General features: G+C 38.6%; 2 protein-coding genes across 5 annotated transcripts in view; one reads left to right on the top strand and one right to left on the bottom strand.

The window, feature by feature from the left end:
* Positions 1–5,306: 5,306 nt before the first annotated feature.
* On the bottom strand, positions 5,307–10,179 carry CHCHD7 (coiled-coil-helix-coiled-coil-helix domain containing 7). Of its 2 annotated transcripts, none has more exons than XM_061995325.1 (4): positions 9,871–10,179; positions 7,018–7,095; positions 6,352–6,450; positions 5,307–5,534 (listed from the first exon to the last, which is right to left on the bottom strand). In XM_061995325.1, the coding sequence occupies exons 2-4, from the start codon at positions 7,069–7,071 to the stop codon at positions 5,433–5,435; spliced, it is 255 nt and encodes an 84-aa protein (XP_061851309.1). In that variant the 5' UTR covers positions 7,072–7,095; positions 9,871–10,179; the 3' UTR covers positions 5,307–5,432. The 2 variants fall into 2 exon arrangements, with proteins under 2 accessions (XP_061851309.1, XP_061851308.1); XM_061995324.1 differs by having other exon boundaries at positions 9,934–10,179.
* A 114-nt stretch (positions 10,180–10,293) lies between these two features.
* PLAG1 (PLAG1 zinc finger) overlaps positions 10,294–26,666 on the top strand; it is a 52,501-nt gene continuing 36,128 nt past the window's right edge. For all 3 annotated transcript variants that reach the window (XM_061995678.1, XM_061995677.1, XM_061995676.1), the window contains exon 1: positions 10,294–10,482. The gene's annotated coding sequence lies outside the window, so the exon portion shown is untranslated. The remainder of the gene's footprint in view (positions 10,483–26,666) is intronic.

Raw genomic sequence — 26,666 nt, 5'->3', positions numbered from 1 at the left:
CCAAATTTGTGAACTGCTGAAGTCACTTCAAGTGTTTGCACTGCATAGCTGTTTATCAATGGATGAAGAGGTAAAGAGGTAGCCCAAGGGCAGTGGGACAGAAGAGACTGGAGGAATGGTGCAACACGATACTAATGCACCAACAATGAACATTTGAGTTTAAAAAAAACACCCCAAACAAATAATAACAGCAGGTTGTGGAATACTTCCAAGACAGATTTAAATAGATTAGAGTTGGGGCTTCAGACAATCTGCTAAATTGAACATCGCAAAAAAAACCCAAACAAAACCAAATGAAACCACACAGCCCCTAAAATAGGGAGGCTCTGAATACAAGTACCTCTGGGGTATGAGGGACCTAGAATTTAATGCCAATGTCACAATTTACTTAGCAAAAGAGGAAGAAGCCTGTATATAGAAAACAATTATGAAAACTAGTTTTAAGAGAATGTTCTTGTGTTAAAAACCAAACAAAAAAATCAATCACCAAAAGAAACATCTGTCCTAGGGATGCCACACCACCCAACTTGTCTGATGCTGTTAGGCATTATATAATAAAGGAGTTAAGCTCACAGACAGCATGAGGAGAAAGTGTTTCATATTAAGTGCCTCTCATGTCCCCTTTTAGGGAAGAAACTGCTAATAGTAGTTAGGCCATCTGCCACATGCATCAAAATGCTTCAGCATCAAAGTGACATAAAACGTCCTAGCTCTCAGTCTAAGCAACTTTGGTGGTTTTTAATGTTTCTCCAGCAACACAACTGTGTACAGAATTCTTTACACTATGAAGAAATGGCAGGTTGCTGCTCAAGGAGCTGACAGCCTGAATTAAATATGATGTACCACCATGCAGCAAGTGAGACTAGAAAGCTTTTTTGACTAACAGAGTTAAAAAATATGTAAGGGAGATGCTTTCACTAGCTACTTAACTAGCATTTTATTTAGAGAAATGTGGTCTTGCAGTTTGCTGCTAGCCTTTTTTTTTTTAATCACAAGGAATTAATTACAGAAATGTATTTTTGGGAGTTGAAGTGGAAGACAGTGTTGTAAAAAACAAACAGAAAAAAAGAGATTGGCTGTATAATGTATATATGAACATGGAAGCAATTCCAGACAGAGCAAAGGGTAATCAGTTTGTGAGAGAGATCACTAGGCAACAGGCAATTAGGGAAGTTGTAGAACGAAGCTTCCCTTTCACACTTTTCCCATCTAATAGGCTGCAACAAAACTGAAGAAACTCAACTCTGAAGTACTATGCTTCTTTTACTTTTTACTACTTCAATACTTACAGAACTATTTTCTCCAGTTGCCTCAACCTCTTGCCAGAGAACAAAAGTCTGCAATAGTGTACTATTTTTCCTTTATCTACTACGATTACTTTTTTCATAGCTATTTTAGAAGATTGACTTTAAAGATACAGTTACTTTTAGCATGAGTTAAGGGCTGTCTCCAGAGACATTAAGGCATTGTATAATATTGTATGATCTAAATTCATCCTGTTTTGCAGCAGTTTTAGGGAAGCTTCCCCTTGGCCTCATGTGAGTGCAAGTTTTGTCAGAAGACTGTGAAACAGATTCAGAGCTTCAAGACATGCAACTCCCTGCCTTTCAAAGCTTCAGCTACCAAATCCACAGAAGTTTACATGACTCTGGAGATAGATGATTTTCTTCTAACACCTTCAAGAGCACAGATGCATCACAGTTGTGGCAGCAGCAAACTTCCACAGCCAAACATACGAAGGCCTTGCACTATAGGGCAGTGGGAAAGGTAAGACGGTAAAATGTACAGATGACAGTTTGGACTTCCACCTAGACCTGGCAAAGCACCAGTAGCTGCTGCTCAGTGGTCTGCTGTGATCCATAATCAAGTGATTGGAAAACATTGTTTCAGGGACCATAATCCAAAGCTTCCCAGGCTGCACACAAGCCTCTTATTTTCCATCAGTAATTTAAGACCCTTGTCCTCCTCTTGCGTTTGTAGTGCAGAGACAGCACCAATCTTCCCTTTCTCCTGCACAGATTCTGCTACCTCTGTGGGAAGAGGCTAAAAAAAAAACTTCAGAAGAGCCAGAAGTGGGTGGAGTGAGTCTGTCTTCATACAATCTGTTGTGCAACAGCACCATCCAGCTGTCAAACAAAAAAATTAAAATGAAACATTAATGCCACTACTCAGATTTCCTCCTTGTACCACAAGCAAAATGAACTACACCTCTTAAACAAAACCACTCCTACAGCTCTTTTCTCTGCTCCTGAATTAATGATATTGGTCCACTGTGTTATGTTTTCTGTGTTAGCACCCAAGAATGTGCTTTGGTGAAAAAAAAAAGAATTTGACTCAATTTATTTCTGCCTAATAAGACTGTCAGGCTACAGCTTACTTCTGTTTTCAGTGTGTAGAATATAAGCTCTCAGGTATGAGGAAAAGATCATTATCTTTGGTTCATAACCAAAGACAGTTAATCACACTATAAAAATTAATGGGAAAAAACTCAATCAATTCATACATAAGAACCTATGTTTTAGCTGTGATAATTTACACCCCTCTTGAGCTTCAGCAGTGAAAGCAAAAACGGCAACCTTCAGTGATGGGGAAAAAACACAAAAACTCTGACTTGAATAATGGATTACTCCTGAGAGGCACTATGACACCAGGAAGAAAACTTCTTGCTTTTCATGATTTTTCACAAAGTTGTGTTCTTTAATAGTAACTTTAAGGCATATGCAATGGAAATAAATTAATAAGTGGTATCCCCTACAACAGATGACTGATTACATGAATTAAATCTCTAAGACCACTACTTACGTTGCCCTTGTATCTTCACTAAACTCAATTTTGACCTAACATCCATGGGGAGCTTATCATGTGTGTCCACTGATGATCAGGTAGTCTTAGAACGCCATTCTTACCCTATCTCGTGATCCCACATTCTTGCATTGTCTGATACTTGAAAGCAGGGAATGCATCTCCTTTTCTGACTTTCTAAAGTCCAGTACTAGATCTTTACACTCCACAAAGCAGTAGAGGATATCTATTAAATTCTAAAGATAAGTCAATCATCCTTTAAAAGAAAACAGAAACAATGGAAAACTTCCAAGTAAACATACTCAGAAAAATAAATGAGAGTGCAACAATCTACCTAAAAAAAAGGGCATTTCTACACTCAAAAGAACACTTGAAAGGAAAACTGTGGACAAATTAAGTGACTTTAAGGAATTTGAACTTGTACAAAGAAGAATCAGCATAATCACATTAAGAGATTGTTTTTTTCCATGGAACTAAAACATACAGTAAATTTTAACGTAAGCCCAGAATTTAAGAGTACAGCCACAGGAAAAGAGCAAGCACTAGAATAGTAGCTAAAGCCACAAAAGCAAAGAACATGCCCAAAGATACAACAGAGGTGACAAATGTGTATCAAGTTGGAGAGAAGGTGCCCTTACTTAGACAAGCAAAGTCACAAAACCAGAAGAGTCCAGAGAGACAAGGAAGAGGGGACAATCATCTCCCCAGAAACTGCAGGTGAACAGGAAGATCAAATAGGAGACATAGCCAATGAAGAAGTATTATGGCTAAGTTTGACTAACAAAAGCATGGAGTTCTCCTGTCACTAAGACAGGGAAAAGAGAACAAGAGATCTTCAAGAGCAGCTGTGTTAAGAAGTCATTACAGGACTACATTAAATCAGAGATAGATCAAAGCCAATAGGAAAAAATATGTTAGAATAAGAAGAGACCAAAACACTCAAACTGGTAAAAAAGGAACTGTTGCCAAATGGGGGGGGAAGCAAAAAAAAGGAAAGACTGGTACACGTAAGGGTATTAGACGAAGGTGGCAAGGAGGTAGTGGACAAAGAGAAGCCTCTATAATGAAAGTTTCTTCTCTGTTCCACACACACGTAAAAAATAAAAATGTCAACCAATTTAAAATTTCAGTGCAGGGAGTATAATTTAAAATAAAGAATCTGGTGATCTTGATTGAACAAAGCCCATTTTCCTTGCCAGGAACTCACTAGAGAACTTGTTACATGGTTTGGAGGCTGCACAGCTATGCTTACAGAACTGCATACTCAAAAGGCATAGGGTTACACTCATTCCAGTAACAGAAAAGGTATGATAATCCATTTCAAACCTCAGATGTATAGGTACAGACAGAAAGAGGAGGAGGAAAAGGAGATCTTCATTAGTTACTAGTCACATCAAATACCAAGGGGGAGGTGGAAATAGCATAAAAATCCCACTAAGCATATAAAAAGGCCTCCAGTGGAAAGAAACAAGACAAGCCAGACAGAACGACAAACAGGAAGCTATGAAGTCTTTCCAAAACAGTCTAAATTGAGGCACAACACTTTTACACCATCCTGCATGAGGTCAGCCAGAGTTCTACCAACTTGATCACATTAAGTCCTAAAGGATTTCACATGGAACTTGAGCTCACGACAGTGATTTCTGTTTTACCACAGGGTGCAAAAGCTTTTTACCCAGGACACTGGAAGATATTAGAGATAAGAAAAGAGTGTTTCAACCTAGAACACAATGCATTTACACCGATCGGTTGTTCAGTTTAGTTAAGGAATCGGTCCTACTCAAGATGAGAGTACCTGTTCAAACTGAGCTTTGTAGCCTTGTATGAGTAAGCATTTCCAAACCCAGGGCTTCAGCTGTCCAAAGAGTCTTAGATAGATGTACTATAGTTAAACCTGCCATGTCACTCAGAGTATATGTTTACACATCTGCAAGTCCCTCCCTTGCCTTCCTGCCAGCAAAGTATCTATTTACTATCCACAGAAAATACTATTCAGTTCAGACTTGAGGAGTTCAGTTCCATCTTCACCAACCTCTCTAACCTTGTGACAAGCAAAGCTTGCAGACTTGATTCATTGCAAGTTTCTGCTGTCACTGATGAACGCAGCGACAGACATGATGACAAGCTCGTTGGATTTGTGATTTTAGGTCATGGACAGTCTTATTTAATCCAGGGACACAGAATACAACTCATGAAAACAGTGACAAGACGACACGTGGTAAATCCATACTACTAAGCAGAAGAGCTGGATACAAGAAACACCTTGCTCATACCAGTCCCTCATCTTTAGAGCTAACCCATAACACTCATCAAGCCCCTCTTTTCAAACAGATTTTCTGTCAGTCCCATTAATTTTATGTTCAGCATTTCCCAGGAAGTTTGTACTTCCACAGTGTCTAGACATAAGCTGTGTTGATACCCATGTCTTCCAGTGAGAATGTAAGTACTTACGACAGGGAGTACAAATAAAACCAAGAAGATCTATCCTAGAAAGCTCACACATGTAAAAATTTAAAAGCTCATTTTAATCCAAGATACGGCAACTGTTACATCCAGTCCATAAAAAGACATCTTGCTGCTCATCAATCTTCCTACATACAGTGAAAACGGTCAATTAATTCAAGTTTCAGTCAGTAGGGCTTCCCCATTGATTCCAACATTTTCTTTCTCTCTTCTGCTGAGGGCATCTCTGGTTTCACACCATTTCTTCTCCTTTGCATCATAATGCCATGCTGAAAATACAAGAAAGTGACCATGAGAACACAGATTTCTCTGAAGTCTCTGCCTCTAAACTCCAAATGAATAAGATTCTTTAACAGAAGTACTCTTTATATCTCAAGAACCAGATACCCAGTCTGATTAGCTGATACCTCAATGTACCTTCAATGTACTGAAGGCACCCAACAGTTTACCTTGCTGCTACAGAAGACAGTGAGATTACAGTATTTCCAAGACAATGTATCAGACTTAGGTGTGATTGTCTGTAGATATTTTTCAGTAGTTTGCACAAGTGTCTAAAGGCTAAGCTAAAAGGTTATTTACTGCCATGGCATAAGGGGGGAAAAAAAAAAAAGCAGTTTAACTGCACATAGTTTCTCATCATACTTCTCTACCACAAGAGAGAAGCAAATAAAGACACCATCAACTAAGAATGAACTCCTCCTAAGCTTTATCTTAACATAAACATGACCCAAACTAATGGAAAAAATAGATCAACTTATCTTACCTCAGAATTTTGTTATGTCCATTTGAAAACTTTCTCCTAGAAATATCCAACTCAAACTCAGAGGGAAAAGTATGAAGTACCACAAGAACACTGACTCACAATCTAAGAAGGTACACTTAGGAGAACTGAGTGAAGTACTTTGATGTGCATCTGCTTAAGTATTCCAGCAACACGTGCTGAGATTGCCTAGGCCTGTAAGTCACAGCAAAAAACTACAGCACTCAACACTACCTAAGTCTGAAGAGTCCAGAAAGCACTGTGCCAGCACGAAGGTATTTAAAAGCAAAGTATGGAGTAAAATTTAGAAAATTTACCATGCTTACCCAGTATTTTCTGCAGCTTTTGTACTTCAAAAAATAAGCAGTACACATATCCTTGTTGTAGTTGTTGTCATCCATGCATTTTCTAGAGGCTTCTGTTTCCTTTAACAGGGAAAACATACTTCAGAGCTGAGGGAAGTTACTCTACTCACTGTCTTAAAAAAAAAAAAATCTAACAAGTCCCAGAACATCTATGAAGACAGGAGGCAGCTTCTCAGATGAAAGAATACTATCAAAGCAAGCAGAGGAACATCCATCAGAAAGCATAATCAGTAATTTCAAGCAATGACTTCATTTAGATATAACAGACAGTAGCCCTCTTTAAACAGTAAGGAGAGAGTCCACAGAACAGTTGTTTACAAAGATGCTTGGTCTAACCCACAAAAAGACTTTTAAAACTCAACCAAGCTTAACTAACCAGGATTTCAGGCTCTAGTTTTAAGGACAGAAAATTGAAGAGATTGCTATCAGTTGTATTACTTTTACTTAAGAACTACTCATTGTTATTTCACACCATAATGGATGTTTTTCAGCTTTTCCTATCTTCAGACTCCTTAAGAAACTTTAATACAAAATGCCAATGCTATACATTAAAAAAAAAAAAGCTCCAGAAATTGTACTATTTAACATCAAAACATACAAAAAGAAATCTCATTTCTATCATCTTACCGCTACACATGGATTTATATCATGGTGTCTAAGCTGTTGTGCATGCTTGGACATTCTACACAGACACTTGTATTTTGGCTAGAAATAGAAAAGAAACAGGTTAAGTATCTACTTTTAATAGTAACTCAGTATTAAGTCTGAACTTCAGCACATAATAAAGGCCAATGAATAAAGCACAGTTTGGTTGTCTTTAAAAAGAAAATCAAACCAGAAACAAACCATCACCGCCAAACTTCTTTTGCAAAACTGTTACTTAAAATGCTGTAACAATAAGACAACTCAGGCAAGTGCAGCCTTTCACTGAGACTGCTTACTCCCTGGTAAATTCCTGTAGAGAACGGAGCCACTGCAGTGACTCTCATATCAGCCTGTCATACCATTGAGAAAGTGACCATGCCTAGGGGAAACAACTCAATTGAAGTTGTTCACAGCCAACACAGCCTTACAGTGAGTTTAGGGGAAAAACATCGAAGTAAACTTCTGATTTGTACCTGCCTCTTACTTGGATTGCATCTATATCTTCACTGAGCTCTCCCAGGTGTAACAATTGTGCAACCATCTCCTGTGCTGCTGCATCAGATACTCACAGAAAAAATAAATGGTTTCACCACAAGGAGGGACCAGACCCACTTACACTTAGCATGACAGCTTGAATCACATTTTTTTCACTAGTTTAATAGTTTGATGACTCTAGGAACTGTAAGCCTGACAGAGTTCAGTGCCAAGAACCTACACTGATCTAAGATGGCGACACCAAGACTGAACAGCAGACCCTCCTTGCCTTTACAACTTCTCATACATTGCCTCTGGCATACATATGGCCACGCAGGGATTTGCTCTAAACAAATACTATATCTTCACCAAAAATAAATTCATGTTTACCAGATGACTGTTTTAAGCCAATGCATGCAGAAAGGATGGAGGGAGAGAGAGCTCTCCACATGAAATTCAAGTACAACTGATGAAGGGAACTCTGAAAGAACATCTTTGCTTGATCTTCTCATTTTTTTAATCCTCCTAAAAACTTCACTGCTAGCTCTAAACTCCAACTTGTTTCTGTTCATGTTAGAGACTGCTAATTGCAAGTCTGCAGTAAAATGGTAGTTTTACCTGGTATCAGCAAACAAACAAAAAAATCAAATGCTGCTCTTGGTAGCTCATTGGCAGAAAACAATTATTCACCTTTCAGAGTAAGCCATTCCAATTGAAAACGCACTTGGGAGTTAACTTTTTTGCATTCCACATGATGGGTTTACACTGCACATAAGTCTTTTAAAAGACATTAGGAAAACCTTATCCTTTCCTCTGAAAGCTACCTAGGTTCTAAGTTAACTTCACAAGCTACGCAAACGTTTGGGGTTTTTTTTTGGCACAAGAGGATTTTTTGACTAGGCACTTCCAATTCAAATTGAAACACAAGCATGTAAAACAAATGCATGTGAAGCAACTGTATAACAACTGGTCATCCCAGACCAAGGAAAAAACTAGAACAAAAGCAACATATCACAATGCCTTATCTAAATAAGTATCCCAGGCACCACATTTTTAAAAGGTTTGTTTGTGTCTGTGTAATAATTCCATTTCGTTGACATTACAGGTGTAAGTACCACCAAAACAGACACACCTCAAGATGTTGAGTACTTGGCTGACTTCAGCCTTGCTCTCCAAAAGAGTATTCCTGAGTCCTAAGATGTGTGATCATCAATGTTCATTACACAAATTTCAAATAACATTTTCACTTTGATTGCACCAGACTCTGCAACCGTGCCCAGTTTAGGGAACAATACACACAATACATTAAATAGCTACTTGGCAAACAGGCAGTTCTAGTTCTCATGAAACTGCTTAGTTCAGAGCAGGCAACTGCTTAAAGATACTTTCGTACTACCGAAACGGTCTGATAGCTCCCTGCACGTGCTTCTCTCTGCTCCTCCCTCTCTCCCTCTCCGAAGCACTTGAGGATTTGAAACATTAACAGGCAGAAGGGCGGGCAGGTCACTCCGGAACGCTGCTGTGGGATGGAAGGAGTGGTTGGGAAAGAAGTAAGCTTTCCCTCTCACAGGTTTTTGCTTCTCTCTCTTCTCAGGCGTCTCTTCCTGCTTTCGGACTACAGATCTGAACCCAACCACAACCAAAGCCTCGTCTACTCTACACGTCCTAATTATGCTTTAACATATTAACAGTTGTAAACTATACCGTGGAGGAATACATTTGTTGCTAGCGCCTTTGAACCCTCAGGCTTTTTCAGTTCATAAACCATCAAGATATTTTTCTATAGGCTCTCAACCACTGAAAAGTGTTTGGGATTTTTCAGAAATACATATGTACATACATGCAAAATTGCTAATTATGCTGCAATACAGACTACCTTATTAAATCTTAAGCTCTGGAGTGAAAGCCGTATAAAAATGCTGCGGCTTTCATCACTATTAAAGGGGGACAACGACGAGGGGTGGCAGCCGGCGGGCCCGGCCGCTCGGCACTGCGGAGTACCTCAGCCGCCTCAGTCCCCAGAAGAGGGCTGGGTGGCAAGTCAGGTGTAGACGGGGATACGCCGGTGCCCACTGCCCAGGCCCTGCCCTATCCAGGCAGGAGCCCAGTGGGGGGGAGAGGTGGTGCTGGTGGCGGAGGCGTCGACCCCTCGCCCCCGTCCTCCCGCCGCCGGCCTCTCTCCCTGCCCGACGCGGATAACGGCCGTCGCCCCAACTGCCGGGGCGCGCGCGCAGCCATCCCCTCAACAACGGCTGCCGCCAGAAATCAGCGCTCGGGCCCCGCCGCCGCCGGGCCCAGGCAGGGCTCCCGCAACCCGCAGGCGGCGAAGGGCGGATGGGCGGGCGAGCGAGCCAGCCTTACCCTCCCGCGGCGACCAGCAGCAGGCGCGGTAAGTCAGCGCGGGTCGCCGGCGGCGGCACTCACCTCCGTCGCCGGCCGTGTCCGCGGGAGCCCGGGGCGGGAGGGGGCAGCCCGTCTCCAATTCGAAAGACGTTAGCGGCTCGGGCAGCCCGCTTAAGTACGAGCGCAGCCTACCCCGCTCCCGGCCTCGCGGCTCCCCCCGGCCCAGCTCCGCTGCCGCCCACGCCCCGACGGCGCTGAGTGGCACGGCCGAGCCGCCAATGGCGGCAGCGGCAGGCCCGCCTCGGCCTTGAGCGGCGCCTCCTTCCACCAACGGGGCGGGCGGCGCAGGCCGCAGGCGCCGGCGGCGGGGCGCGGCCGCTGCCCTGACTGACTGGGGGAGGCGTCCAACCCGCGGTGCGTGTGGGCGGCGGGCGCTGTGGGCGCGGCGTGTGCGGCAGGCTGGGCTGCACCGCAGCGCATACACTACAATGGCTGCTGGAAAGACGGGAAAGCAAACAATTTCCAGGCCCGCCGCGTCCAGCCCGAAATATGGGGAAAAAATTACAGAAAAATCGGAGAACACTGTAAAGGGTGGAAACGGGGCGCAGAGGGGATGCTGAGGCTCCCGCGGTGAGTCTGCTGCGGGTTTGGGGGGCAGGCGCCGGGGTTTAGCAGGGAAATATCAGGGTTATTTAAATTATGAAGGGGGAGGAGGAGAAGGAGGGGGGAGAGGAGAGAGGAGCAGCGAGCACTGAGGAAAAGTTTGTGTTAACCATCCCTCCCTTCCATCTCTCTCCCCTCCGTCTCCCACAGCCCCCCACCACCCCGCGTCGGACCCCCCCGGAGGGGAAAAGCAGGGGAGGGGAGGCGAAGCGAGCGGTGCCCCCCCCTCTCCCCCTTCCCCTCCCTCGGAGGGAGAAAGAGATGATTTTCCGAAAAAACCTCTCTCAGGAGTTTCCTCCACTCCTCCCCTCCCTCCCCGCGGCGCTATGTTGGTTCGCGAGCGAGCGGGCGAGGCAGCGGTCTGCCCGGGGGACGGCAGGAGGGCGCGGGGTGCCCGCCGCCGACCCCCGCGGCGGGCCGGGGCGGCGGCGGCGCGGGGCAGGGGCAGGAGCTGCGCGGCCGCCCCCTTCCCTCCTCGCCTCTCCGGAGCCTGTGCTGTGAATGCAGTGACAGCGGCGAGAGGGAGCGGAAGACATTAGAGACCGCGGTGCCGAAAAATGAGGGAAAAAATTAATATAAATTCGCCCCCCGCCTCAAACCGGCCGAATTTCGCACAGAAATTTCCCCCGTGGACCTGACTACCCGTGGGGTGTCCGCCGGACCTGGCGGCTGCATCTTTGGGGGGATCCGGAGTGACTTTGGGGCACTCGACCCCCCTTTCCCGTCGTTTTTTGGACAAAAGTTTTTTTTTTTCTTAATAAAGAAACGAATTTGCCTGCTTTCCCCCTCCGAGTGGCCCAGAAGCTTTCCCCTTCCCCATCGGTGTGTGTTTAGAGAAAAGTGTGAACCCAAGTAAGTGCTGAGTCGTGTTGCATTGGGGAGGGGGGTTTGCTAACTGAAAGCAGGAGAGATCCGGAGAGAGAGAGAGAGAGAGAGAGCAGGGACAGCTTGTTGTCAGTATCATAAACAACCAAAATGGAGGGAGAACTGAGGCATATAACAAAATAAAAATCAGAAAAAAATGCCAAAAAATACCTAAAAATCGGGGCTACTCCCCCTTTTCTTCCTCAAGGTAACAGAATAAAACCCGTGTCTTCCCGAGACCGTTTTAAGGTTTCAGGGAGCAAGGAGTTAATATTTATTATTTTTTTTTGTTGATGAATTCTTTGGAAAGGCAAAAGCCTCTTATAACTCGCCACCGACAATGAGAAAACGTGAAAATCCCTTTCAGGAGAGAGAGGTAGGGGGAGATGATAGTGCAGAAAGTGCATAACTTGGGGGTAATGTGGAGTGATCCTAGATAAGATAAATGCTGTATGTACTGCTTTATAACTTCCTTTCTGAATGTTTTTTTCTGTGTTTGGGGGGTTTGGGGAGATGGGGGCTCCTTTCTTTTCCTCTGTCTTTTTTTTTTCTTTCCTTTTATTTATTTATTTTTTTTTTTCGGACCGGAATGTAATGCCTTTGTAGTGTCACTTTCCTGATCTAATTAGGATGTGTGAGGCAGAGAGTAAACCTTTCCGGTTTATAAAGTGCATTTTCGTTGCCTTTGAATTTCAAGTTTTCCTGGTGGCTCCCTCCTTTATTTAAACTGGATTCTTAAGAGCAGTGTGGGATTGAGGTAATGCTCCATAGGGAAAGCAGAGAGGGCTCGGAGGCAGGGCACCTTTGCAGCGGGTAGTTGCTGATTGCCCTGGCACGGTCAGTTCACCTGTTTGCCTCCTACAAAGAATGTATTCTGCAGTCTCCTCGTTTTATTTCTCTGAAATAACGATGCCTCGTCTTGCCTCGCATTGAAGTTAATGCGAAAGTGCTGCTGATGTTGGTTCCACGTGGGATCAGGGACATAGCAGGGCATTTTAAAGAGACAGCTTCTGTTTTCCTAGAGTTATCAGCACCTCTGCCTCTAGCAGGGGATGGGTCGTTGGTTTTGGGGTTTTTTTTGATGGAAAGGTATCAAATCGGTCCTGGTCTGATAAATTAAGATTGGAGAATAGGGGGCAACGTGCAGATTCGTTTGAATCAAAGCAATTCTTTTGTGTGTGGCAGGTCTGTAGGAGAGTTTTCTTGGTGTGTTAATTAAAGTACTGTGTTTTGGAAGAGCATTTTTTGGAATGACTGTTGCAGAAATGAAGTAGTCTCAGGTTGTTTAATATGAAAACTTAATGCAGTTCTGCTAGCTATGAATTCCCTGGGAGGAAACCTATGTGTATAGGGTAATTTCACAGACATTTTGTAGAGGTTGTGAAATGTGTTATTTTTAATTGGAATAAGCTCAGTTTTGTTGGGGACACCTGAGTTTGTTGAAGGGTATTGCAGAGCTGCTTCTATGCTTACATCTTCTCAACTGTCCCAAGAGGTTTTGGTAACAGTGAAAAAAACCTGTAGGTTTTAATTGGCCAAAGTAGGGGCTTTTTACAAGTACACCTTAGCTGTGTAATTATAACATAACTTCGAAGAATTGCCTCTGGCTTTGTTTAAAAAAGGAAAAATCATCCTAACTGTGGTCTAGTTTCATGTATGTGTGTGCGTGCATGCATGCTTTTAGCACACATTCTGGCTGATACAGTTTTTTGCTTCATTTTTAACTTGTAAATGCTTAACTATAATTACATGAAATGCTCCACTTGTCCGTATTATCTTCTTTGTATTTTAGTTTTCAATGAAATATCTTGTTAAAAACAAATGAGCATCACTTCTTAACATAGCAGTTGGATATCTTTATGAGGAGTTATGATGTTTCGTTTACACGTGCTGTGTTTCCGTAGTCTTTGTATTTATTCTATATTAAAAATTGAGTAGAGGTATGCATATACAGATCCTCAAGAGGGAAGATGGAGTACTGTGCTTTTAGAGAGACTAGTTCAGCAAATGTTTTCTTTGAGTTTGTGGAAGTTGCGTATCAATTGTGATAGCCATCTGAGTGGAATAGCACGTGTGTGTAAATGATCTGTACCTTTTCTGCAAGTGTGACCAAAGGAGCTGTGGTACAGCAGTTTTTGACTAAGATAGCCTTGTGGTTAGAGATTTTGGAAGAAATCTCCAAGTTTTCCAGTGACTCACAGTTGTGAAAATTAAATCACATTAACTACTCTTAGGCTAGAAAAAAAAAAGGCTCATTAAGGAAGAAAGATTAATCAGTTTGTGTTAAGGAATGAAATGGAACATTTTTCAAAAACTGTATCCTATGGTTTAAAGATCTCTTTTATTGTTAGAATTCATATTTTAAAGTTCTTTTCCAAGTATGTTTTACACCAATATCTTATTTTCATTGACCAAAATAACTTTATCCTGAAATGTATAGAAAACTGATAAATTAACAGCAGTACACCACGTGTTGGTGTTTTTAATGTGCCAGAGTAGATAGAGAGTAGTACATGTGCAGAACTAACTTTAATAAACTAGTCAATGGTATTGAGAACAGTATTTAGAGAACTTTTCAGATACTGTGTCTGTGACCATCAGTATTAAGTATTTCATGTGTCACTACATTTTTACCTAATTAAGATCTTCTAAATCATTAATATTGTAATGCTGAAAATAGATTTAGGCACTGGTAATAACAACAGGAAAGAAGCACATGTTGTGGAGTGTCTTTCTTGACTTACACTGAAGTTACTTTGTAATATGTATGCAACCATAGTACAAAATTCAGGACATGGGGAGAGGGAAGAAGAAAGGGTGTTCTCACAGAATTTGATAACTCTTCTGAATTGTGTTTAGTTTTAAGGTGTAATTCAGGTGGTGATAATAACAGCAGAAGATAAATGTCGTTTAGGGTTGTTTTTTGCAAACTCATTCTTTTTGTAGAAAAACAAATTCTTTTTACAGGGATGATGTGGTGTTTAATAAAAATAGAAATAACTTTCAAAGCTTCCTTCTGAGAGTTAAGATAATCTTCTTGGTTATATATTGCTTTGATTCTATGCATAGCTCAGTATGATTTTTGTCAAGATTTTTTTTAAATTAAAACACCTGAAGAAACAAATGCTAGGGGTATTTGTTGGTAAAGTTACACTGCTATTTGTAGGTAAACTGGGGAGCTGTAAATGTATTGAAATCCTTCTTTGATACCTAGCAGTCCTGTTCAAGAATGTTTAAAAGTTAATAACTACAATATTCTGCAACTGTAAAGCAAATACAAGAATCTAAATTGATACACATTCAGCTTTTATTTAATGCTTTGTTAAAGTGGTTTTTTTTGGTATATACTCTTCATTTAGTAATTATCCTGAAAAATGAGTTTCCTAATGTATAACTTAGAGATTGAAATTAAGGAACTTTTTCAAACTTTGTGTAATTCTAAAAGGCACTGCACACAAAGCACAGCCACTTCTAATGGTCGTCCATCTCTCCAGCTAGTCAGTCAAAATGGTGCCCTTAAGTCTCCTCCTTTCAGGGTAGTGCATATATTTTAAAATTAATGGGTTAAAGAGGGGACTGCTCATGTTCTAAGTAAACTACTGTTTGTAACTGTTCAAGATTATTTTGTTAAAAGAGATGTTTTACTTCAGAATCTAAAACATAAGTTTTAAAAATTTTATATCTATAACCTATTATATTTTTAAAACTAATTTTTTCCCGTAGATCCCTTCTGGGAGGGTTCTTGAGCAGGTTTATCTGTTTACCAAGGGGAGATATTCTGGAAATGTAAAATATGTTAGAGCAATTAGACAATTCTTAAATCAGTGTAGAGTTAAAAGGAGCTAGCAGCCACCACCATCGAAGCGATAGAGCACTTGCTTTCAGGGAGATATTCTTCAAATATCTGCTACTGGTGAGGATTCAGCTTCCATTGGTTTTGAAAGAAATGTGCAGTATCTGTCTACTGAACTGTTAAGCATCTTTAACCAATTACCAAATGTTTAGGTAGCCTTAAAAAACTATTTAAAAATAATTCAAATATTAGACCAAAGTAGCATTTTGTATTGATCAAATGTAAAATGTTTAAATTTGTGAAGTGCAGGGGATCTTTTTTTTTTTTCATTTATCTGAGCATTTTGATAACAGAGTTGTGTATTTTTTCTGCTAATCAAAAATCGCATACCTAATTTAATTAAATTTATATTGATTTTTAAATTGTGTGAACTTGTAGTTTGAATGTAAAATACTCATTAACTCTCAGTATTATCACTTATACAGCTGCCTGTATTTTAGTTCTAATTTTTCAAGAAATTTAGTGACCTTTTATCTGAAACTGAATGGATTGCAGTTACTGATGCGTTTTAAATGAATAGTTGTCCAGCAGACATCAAATGTGAAAAATTCTGATTGTACGCAAGTTACAAAAACCTTTTATTGAACAGAACTGGTCAACATTACTGCAAGTTTAGTGTTACTTTTGTTTAGATTAGCTTATTAAAGTATTTTTTGTCTACTTCAGTATCAGTGTTCACCTGTTGTTGCCTCATCTTAGAAGGACTAATTGGTAGAAATGAATAGAATTAGAGGGTTTTAAAAAATTTTTGACAAGATGTAACATGCTTTTAAAATAGTTAAAAAGGATGAGGCCTTCTCATAGGATATATTAAAATTGTTGGTATTTAAATGGACTCTGCATGTATTGTAAACGGCTACTGTAGGATCGTGACATTTAAATTAACCACCGTGTGTGGCAGGGTTTTGAGATGACTGTGTAAGAATATATATGACAGGGAAGAGTGGGAAAGCTTATACAATTATTTTTGTGTTGAAGGAATAAGTAAGTTTCTGTTATAGTCTGCTTTATAATAACTTTTGTCCCTTTCCTAATTCACTGTCTGTTCAGAGTGTAGAGATACCTTGTCAAATACTTTAAAATATGTGACCAAAGCAATGAGCTATTTTGCACATGCCCAATCCTGTCTGTTTTTATAGACTTAAAAGGGGGCACAAAGAGAGCAGAATGTGGCCCTGTGTGCATAATTTTGTTTTATTTGCTTAAAAGAAAGGGAGAAAAAAACCACAACCCAAGGCTGAACTAGTATAAAACCAAAAAAGTTACTTAGGTAAAACAAATTAATGTAGACAACTGTGACTGTAATACACAAAACTCAGAAGTAAAATAGCACAAATCAGCTTTGAGAAGTCAAGTAGGAATCAGGAAAGTAAAACCTAGAATTGCCATCAGGTGCAATTAAGAAATAACTGTGTAAAGGAACTTGGGAAAATGCAAAAAGTGTCTGTTACAGTAAACTTGAGTTGCTATAATCTTCTTTTGCACTTAATGTGCTAAATTCCTTTCTCAAAGGAGAATATCCCTAGAAATCAGATTAGGAGGTGTTTAAAGGGAATTATTTGTCAAAGTTGGGTTTTTTACTAAACATAGGATAACTAGTAGTAATCTCTTCTGTATTGCCGTAAATAATACTTTATTTGATAGCATTTAACTATGCAGATTGCACATAGACCTACTTACACACTGTACAGGTAATTCACCTGATAGCCTGACACTGTGTGTTACTAACTTTCACCCTAAAAGCTTTTCTTTATGCTCATGGATCACATTACACTTTGGAGACTGCCAAATATGAAGTATTCCTCATGAAATAAGATGTAGATGGTTGTTTTTTTGTCATATATGTCTTTACTGTGATTTGCCAAGTAATCAAAAAGCGAGTAGAAAAACTTGTCTTCCCTCTTTGAGTTTGTATTTGTATATAGATACAGAGTATCAGGTTTAGTGGTGTATGAGTTCTCTAAAAAGCCCTGCAAATCATCTGATTCTGAATTAATGTGATCTCATTTCACTAAATGTTTTGACAGTAGAAAGACCCTGTGTATGAAAATCAGAATTTATTGTCCCAAGTGCTTGTCACTTCTAGTAAAACTATTTATTGTGTGGTATATGTATTTATTGTGAATGTTACATTTATATGTAATACAGATACACAGATTTTAAGGAGACATCTGGCTGTTTAGAGAGCATGTTAGATCTTTTGAATCAGTTGTGATATAGGATTGCAGGGTTTTTTAAGAAGGACCTTTTTGAAGAAAAGATAGAAACTGAGATTCTGGCAGCTTACTATTAAATTTCAATCAAACCTCTATAGTTAGTAATAAAACATTTACAAGTTTGTAGATGTTAAGTTTCTTTAAACTGTTACTGTCATATGTGGAATTTTCATTTATACTAATTGTGCATTCACCATAGCTGCCTACACACAAGGCTTAATATTGCTGTATTTATCACATGAAAGTATAGATACAATGTAAATATGTAAAAGTAGAAACTTACAGCTCTTCTTATGTTTTCACAAGACGACACAATACAAAGGTGTAAATTTATGGTGTTAGCTACCTGTTATCAGTCACTGGTTCTCTTTCCTTTAGAAGTACTGTAAGAGGAGCGAGCATTAAAATAAATTAAAGCAAATGTAAAGCCCTGTCAGGGTTTTTTGCTTTGTTTAGATGGTAAATGTAGAAGTTCACAGAATCACGGTCAATACTCACGTAATTTGTGTCATCTTGGAAACTGGGAGATGGTGAGCTCCGTAGCTTAGAGTAGAGCTGAGACATAGCTGTTCACAATAAATGACAGTTAATTTGAATCTGTTGATTTTTTTTTTTTCCTTCCTCTGTGATTTGACAGTTTTCTTAATTCCTTTAAATACTGGGATTGTGTTTAGACGAAACCACTTCTAATTATACCCCAGCACAAACATATAGCTTATGGCTATATTTTAATCAGTTTCAGAAAAAGTAATAAAAATATTATTGCATTTGTCAAAGGATGGTGTTGCTCCATGCTATTTTAAATGGTGTTTAAGTACAATTATACGCATACCAGTACAATGAAATCAGGTCTATTCCTAAACAACAAAGTTACATTATTTGTTAATTTAAAAAGTTAAACGAGAATCATAATATGCTAATTATCCTAATTATTCAGGCTGATTTTAGTATGTGTTGAAATTACTTTTAAAAGTATATATGAAATATTTACATCAATCTTGTTTATTTTCTCATTACTTGTAAAATGTAATGTTTTCCCAGTTGTAATTTTAAAGGGTTTTTGTCTTAGCTGCATGAGTGTACCTTTTCCTTTGGGTATACTCTTTTCTGAACCCAGCATTCCTTTCACTTATTTAAAACTCTTGTGTTCTTCCAAAATGAATATGTGTCCCATTAAGTGTTGATATAGATTATTTTTGTAATGTGAAAATTGTGCAGAGGAGTACTGTGGAGCTACCTTGTGCTAATGATGCTGCAGAGTAACATGGGAAACTTAATCTTAATGATATTTGGATGATGGAAATAATCCCAAATTAGCTGAATATTTAACTAGCCTTTGAGGAAAAAATGTCAGGTTTTGCAGCTTTGTAGCATAAACCAAATGTGGTATCACTGTTTCTCATAAGAAATACTGAAACACACTCCTGGCATCAAGTGCTGTAGAAGACAAACAGAAATCTAGATTTACACTTTCAGAAATGATGAATGATGAAATAATTTTCTTGGGGAGGGGGGAGGAAGGTTTCAGAGGTCTCCCCTATAGTGTAATATTATTTTGTCTTTGTAAACTTGAACGTTTCATAATTTTTGAGAACAGGTTAAGTCCATCCTGAGTAAGACATTTCAGTGTCCAGTACAGCTTTTATCTATGCATCAGGTAAAACAAACTTCTTACTCTTGTACTGAAAAGGAAGTTCATTTAAGCAATTTTTAGCTTCATTGATTAGTCAGTCATTTGTTCTGAGTAGAAAGATGCTTTAGTTTGAGGATGTTGAATGTATATTATTATTTTCTATTTTTCTATAGTTTGCCTGAACATGAAAGGAGACTGTATTTCTTCAAGCCTTGAGTGAAAAAGGTGTGGTCAGGAAGGGGCTCTGATGGTTTAAATCACTATCCCTCAGTCTCAAAAATATTTAAGTCCTATGAATTCGTGATTTCAGTTGCACAGTAATGGTGCAACCTTGAAACTGATAATATAAGCTGACATGAACTCCGCACTTCTTCAGTGGGCCGATGGAATTCCCTAAAGGTTTTGTCTGAATAAGTACTTGAGTATTGTGCTGTTTGTTCCAGTTTTCACCAGGAATCAAGCCACAGAAAGTCTCTGAACTCTGAGAAATGCCTCAAAGGCTTCATGGATGCCCTAAACCTCCCCTGTTCCTGTCAGAGTTTTAGTTGTTAAGCTGCGGTTGAAGGTCAAATAATCCTTTCTGTTAAGCATCCAACTTTTATCATGAAGGAAGTACTTTATTGTTTGGTGGTAGTTTTAGCATACAGGTTTTATGTAGGCAGCTTAACAAAAAAGTTTAAAGGCAGGCAAAAATTTGCTGTTATGTTGCAAGTGCTCTGTAACTGTTCTGTGCAGTAGAACGTAAATTAGCTTTGTTTCATTGAGCTAGGAAGACTCATAGTTTGAAGAAGATGGAGCTTAACTGACTGATTAATTCTTCCGAAATAATACGCAAAAATTTGCCAACATGTTTTTGCTGCCATCAGTGTTCTGAAGGTCATCCTTCCATATCTATCTCTCTATATGTATCTCCAAATGTTTTGTAATTTAGGCCTTTGTAGGAAGATTAAGAGGTCTAGTGGATGGAGACCCTCATGTATTTGTATCCCTCTTACAAAAGAACTGTTACTTAGCAACTCTGAAAATTCATTATTTGATTTTGTGTTTGGGGGTACATCTGAGAGTATGTTGTCAAAAACACATATACTCCCTCCCTGTGTATGGCAGTGTTCAGGCCTGGATCATCTTCTTGCTTTGGATATTTTTAGACTAATTTTTTAGAGATGAAAATGTATTCTTCCCACACACACTTGTTGCGTTCATGAGTTGTTTAGGAAGTCTATTTCTTGATGTCTTTTGAGTCTGTTGCAGTGGCTGGCAAAGTTATGAAATGGTCTGAACTACAGAATTTGTAGATAGAAGAGTGAGGCTTTTTTCCCCTCTCTCATCTTGATGAGATTATTTGAAAGTTTCCTTGGCCTCTTCAACAGTGTTTTGATAAAAATTAAAACAACTAAATCGAACAAACAGTCAATAAAAATGCATGCCCCAAGTTCCTCTGGCAAAACTTATTAAAATCCATTTGGATGCTAACAGTTCTTTTCATTGTGACCTTCAAGATGCTCAGCCTTTACTTCATGATTTCCAGATATTATTGTTTCTATCTATCAAATTCTAGGTAGATCAGTAGTAAATGTACGGTATTAACTTTATGTCTGTAATGTCGACATATGAAGCATGTCCCAGGATGAGAGATTTTTATTAAAGTTGAAATGCTTCTTGGGGAGTAAGTGGTATATTCCCATCTCTTTTTTTTCTTTTAACTAAAGCATGCATTTGAGATCATTTCAGGTGGCACTCATGAAAAAGGATGATCTTTCAGGTTGTCAAGAATCAAGCTGTTTGGGGCTTTTTTATAGGTTAAACCCAGCATTTATTTTTTTTTCCTTAGCATCACTGGGAAACTGGTTGTCATTGAGGGTGCATCATGGAACAGCAGAGTCATGTGCTTCTCATCAGGGAATGCTGCTTAATGATGTAACTGCAATGTTGTAAATGTGGAAGGAGCAGACCTGCAGTGAAGGATTGGTCACTTTCTACAGTGTGAACATAGAACTGTTTTACTTTGGCTTTTACAAATAAATTAATTATTGGGAATAAGATCCTTCACGTACTTGACATTTTCATTTTTTTCTGAGTATCAAAAATGGATACTCAGGATGATTTTTACAGACCTATCAACTGAAAGGGCAATTAATGTAGCTGCATATGAAGTTAGAGTGTTTGAAAAGGACAGATACCTATTTACCAAAGATCATGGAAAACACATTTTTCTTTCCTTTCAAGACAGTTAAATATCTACTAATCTGATGATGCTCTTCAACCAAGTAAATAATACTTAGGTGTTGTGGAAGATGCATTTAGCAATAGCTTGGATCTCTCAGTAAGGGAATGTGTCTTATATTAATATATGCATGAAAATAACACATAATGTAGATTTAGAAGAGTGTGGTTTTCAGTAACAAAACCATCAGAACTTGATCAAAGGAAAAAAATTGTCACGTCAATGTACATCCATAACTTTTCTTTTTCTTGAGGTACAATATTTAGGTACCTAGACATGCCTAAGTATTCAGAACCCTGATTTTTTTTCTGGGACCTCTGCAAACACAAAGCTGCTCTTCTACATTCAGATAAAGTGGTTTCTAAGGTTAGTGAGTTTATTGGTTTTGTGAGTTTGAATTCAGAATTTAAAGTGATACGCAGAAAAGTCATATGGTACTGACTTAGTAGCACACAGTATTTTAGTTCCGTGTTGGAAGCATGTATTATAAAACCTGAAAGTAAATATTACGTGGCTTTGGAGTTGACTTTCTAGTAATGTGGATTGTAGCTAGGAAAACAAGTGTTTTGTTATGTCAGAATTGCTGTTTCCCTCTGGTGTATTTGCCTTTCATTGAATTCTGCTCTGTGATTATTTTTTTTTCCTACTATTTGCACTGAGTTGTGTTTATGTTTTTTCCTCCAAACAAATATGAACAGCATTGTATTCCTGCTGTGATTATTATGCATAACACTTCTGACTCAGCATACCAAAAGTTATGTTTATTGGAAAACAGAATTGACATTTTACACTTTTTTTTAAAGACCACTTAAAAATAGCTGTGTCAAAAGAGATTATGCTTTTAACATGCTAATCCACTAAGCCATCATACAGAATTCTGTAGGCAATGTTTTTCTTTCCAGGCAACTACCTCTTACTAGAGTCTATCTGAAAGGTTTCAGGTTATCAGAGAAATACAGGTGTAAACTTGAATTCTTAAGGAGAGAGGCTTCTGAAATAGAGTTCATAATATGTGTGTTACCAAATTGGAGATCCTTTCTTCAAAGGATTATTTTATGTGTCAGCATGGACTGGCCTGTTTAAAGGCATTCTGGTTATTTGAGACAAAGTGTTGATTAAAAATGGCATATGCAAAAACATTTTCTCAGTGTGAAGGGGCAGCAATTCCTGATTTTGATGCAGAATATAAGGTTGTGATAGACAAGTACCTGAATGGAACGCTATATTAACTATGGGAAAGAGAGAATAAAGGAGGATGAGAATTTATGCCAGCTGGACTGAAGATGCTGAGATTTGTCTGATTAGTAGTTTCAATTGCAAGTCTTACCCCATGTTCCTCTGCCATTTTGTTTTCTTAAGTTCTATTTTCCTTATTAAATCTTTGTAATTCTATACTGTCTTTGTGTAGAGTCACACAAACATGGGAAACAGCAGTACCATCTTGGCAGAAAATTATGTGAAGTGCAAAAAATATGTGAGAAAAATATGGTTCTGCCTTGTCTTTTGTCTTCAGAAATCTTAGATGTTACTCATAAAAATGACAGATAGGTGCATGTTAGTCTGAAATGTGACTGTAGTGTTACTGCCACTGTGTACATCAGTGACTAGATTTTTGTAGGTATTAAATAGGAATATAAGGAATTTGCTTGTACTTGGTTCGATTACAGTGCTGAGTGCTGAAAGAGCTTAGAAACAACATTTTTCATTTACTTTTACAAAGGCTAATTCAGAATGGTACAACATGAGTGAAAAGTTTAGTTAGTTGTAACTACTTGATACTCTATTCTGGCTAGTTATGGAGATCTATTTAATGTTATCTGACAGATTAGAGTATTAAACTTGAAAATGTGCGGCGGCTTGACTGGCAGGTTGGGACATTGCCTACTGTGATTTCCTACTGGCAAGAAGTCTGTAAAGACCATTTTAAGGCAAGTTTGGCTGTACTTGAAACTAATGATTTAGGTAAGGTTTGACATGCTGCTTTCTTCTTTAGGCACAATAAACACTTTGCAATTTGGATAAGTGTATTTTTAACTGGAGAAGTGTGTTTCATGTAATCTAAAAGACTTCTCCGTTTTGATGACGTATAGCCCTGCATCTTGAAGTGCAATTTGGTCCGTTTTTCTTACGCTGATAGTCTAAAAACTCATTGTGTTGTTGATCACTTCCATATACAACCATCTGCAAAGAACAGTGCCATAATGAGATACAAGGAGAATATGGGCAATAAGATGTGATACAGAGTAAAATGAAACATCAGAGCCTACACTGAGGATGCAGTGACAGTCCAAAGACGATGATCCTCAGTGTTTTGCTGTAAGGCTGTGTACTGTTTGTAACAGTACTTCCTATGTAATGCCTATAAATTATGTTAGTAAATACATATAAGTATTTTCAACAAGGAGTTTTGTGTATCAGAAGACTGAAGTACTATGTGGAAGTAACTATGACAATCTTCATGTAAATTGTTTTTTAAATAGTGTTGAATAAGGTGGTGTTCCACAGATTCAGTTTAAAATCGTGATAAGGAAGGAATTGTGAAGTATTTTGTTATGAAGCTGCATACTGAATCATCTTGGCAAATAGAATTCTACAGTCTTCCAGGGTTGGATTTTCACTGAACAATTACATGAAGTTACCTACATTTAAACTGATTCCTGACATTAACTGCAGTGAAAAAAGTAACGCTGAAAACTGGTACATAAACCACTTTGTGGAGCTTGGTTGTTAACTGCATTTGTAAAAAAATATGTTCTGTGATTCACTGTTTTAAATTAAAAAAAAAAAAACACACAACAACAAAACACAAAAACCAACAAAACAACAACAAACAAAAAACCCCACCACCTAGAGAGTTTTGTGTGTGGTTAGGATAGAGCATTACTCAATTTGTATGTATGGCCAGTGCAGAAACAGAGAACGTCTCTAAATTCAGCAAGTGGTGTGTGTTGTTCTAAAGGCAGCAAGTGACTCATGTGACTGTCTTAGCAGCTGGGCAGCAAGATTAGAGAGCTACTATGTACACATTCCCTTACTGAGGGTCCAAGCTATTGCTAAATGAAGTTGTATTACTGCCAACAACTGAGTAACGGGCATAAGAAAATATAGTAAATAAGTGTGTCATCAGGTTAGTGCAGTTGTTGAAGAAAAAAAAAAACTTCAAACTTTTCCAAGATTCATATTGAAAAGATTTTTGTCCTTTTTGCAGACTCAAACTTCATATGAGAATGTTAATTGTCCCTTTCAGTTTGCAGGTTTGCAAAAGCCATCCTGAAATGGCTGTTTCTGACACTGCAGGGAAAAAAAAGAATGTGAGTGAAGAATCTTATTCCAAATAACTCATTTATTTGTAAAAGTACTAAAAATATGCTTGTGTCATGAAGTATTTTGATTTTAACTGAAATTGGCAAAGCATATACTTCTTGATCACTTGCTAATTCGAAGACTTATTCATGATGTTATTCCTTATGTATTTCCTAATTGTAAGAATTTGTGAAGCTTGTTCTAAATTGTCTTTAAGTTTTCCTGGCATGCCAGTATGGATTAGTGGAATATATATTCTTTTTTTTTTTTTTTTAAATGTTTCCCTAATCAAGATTTTTATTCAAATACTTGCTTTTCCTAAGAAAGTTGCTAAATGTTTGTGACTGCTTTGTCCTTTCTATATATGTATTTACAGTTACAAAATGATATTTCAACTATTATTTATGGATTTAAACTTAAAAGTGTGACCCTGTCAAACATCTCTTTAGGGCAAACCCTCTTAAAAGCTCCTTTTGGATTTAAGGACCAGAGGACATATGCTTGACTGTTGCAATCAAGTAAATTGATACAGAAAACAAGAAGACGTGAATGTGAAGCTCCTTAGTGCTATTTTTAGTGTCAACTTTCAGACCATAATTATATTTTCAAGATGAGAATGTATTTACTGAAGAAGAGCTTTTATATTTGAAAAACCAGACAAGATGTCAAGCTAAATTCCTTATAGTGAAAGATGACCAGAAGAGTGTATGTTCCTAGCCGTCATCACTGCATGCCACTGCTCTCAGAAAGGTTGATCTGTTTGTCATTCTGCTTCAGGTTTTCTGGATTTCTACTTTCTCTCTTTTTTCTATCTAGTAATGACTTGTTTCCCATGTTGTTACTCTTTCGTATTTATTCCAAGTTTGTGTGGTTTTCCGTAACAATTATTCTCATTTATATCTCAAAGAAAAAGCTGAGAGTGTAAAATGTGCAGAGATGTTAATGCATCTGAAAACTGTCTTTTCAAGGTTGACCATCATTTTAATCATGTTTTAAAACACCTTGTTGATCTGGCTCTTTTATTTCAGCATATGTTTAGATTTCTAGTAATCAACTCTCTTATTCGGAAATCTCTTTTATAGGAAGTGTTCAGTTGGAGTGTTTTTTGTTTTAATTCATCTTCTCTTGAATGTTTCATTAGTAGGCTGTTTTAATGTACCATTTTCCCATATGAAATTGCTTTCATAATTTTTTCAGTTACATATTACTTATCAGTTGTAAAAAAAATACATTTGTGTCCTTATTAATGCTCTGCTTAGTCTGATGGTGCTCTAAGGAACAGTAAGAAACAGAGGAATGTTTGTGCATTAGTGAGTAATGTATAGATAAAGCGCTAGCAGACAGTAGCCAAGGATATACCTGCAAAATGTGTTGATCCTGTGACAACTTGAATGCTTTAGTGGATTCTTGTGTTCTGCTCTGTTCTTAACAGATTTCTTGAGATGAACCATCAGAAGTGTCCATCTGCCAACAGTCTTGGATCTTGCTGCCTTGTGTTGTGCTGCAGCAGCATCTTGGGCTCAGACTTCTTGCCTCCCCTCAAGGAAGAACTCTGTAGTAGTGCAGATTGAGTTGAGCTGCTTCCGTTTCTTCTACAGCATGCTCTGTTTGTTTAGAGCACCTTTTGCACAACTGGAAGAATTCTATAAAATAAACAGCTGTCCTGGGAGGGTATTTTCATGAACTTGAACTTTGGTTTGTTTGTTTAGAATTATGCCGAAAATTTCTTAGCCACAAATTTGTGCTGCTTCATGGAACTGAAGAGTGAATTATTTTCTCAAGGATTCTAAGGAGGAAAGCTCTCAAGCTACCTTTAGCCAAAAATACAGTATTTTCTTTAATAAATTCAATTTCCTAATGGCCAAGGAGAAACAGCCCAACAAGATTAGTGAAAAATGTCTTGTATTTGTCTGAGATTGCCTCTTGTAAGCAGGAATGGTTTAATAAAGGAATGGGAAAGATTCTTCCTTGATACGTTCTTTCTATCCCTGCTCCCTCATCCCTTTCCATCCTTAGGATGGGGAATCATCCTGATGTTTGCTTCTTACAGCTGTTAGA

This window comes from Colius striatus, chromosome 4 (genome assembly GCF_028858725.1).
Source record: "Colius striatus isolate bColStr4 chromosome 4, bColStr4.1.hap1, whole genome shotgun sequence".
In the NCBI taxonomy this organism is placed as follows: domain Eukaryota; kingdom Metazoa; phylum Chordata; class Aves; order Coliiformes; family Coliidae; genus Colius; species Colius striatus.
Note: the sequence above shows the minus strand (reverse complement) of the source record. Positions and strands in the feature narration are given on the sequence as shown.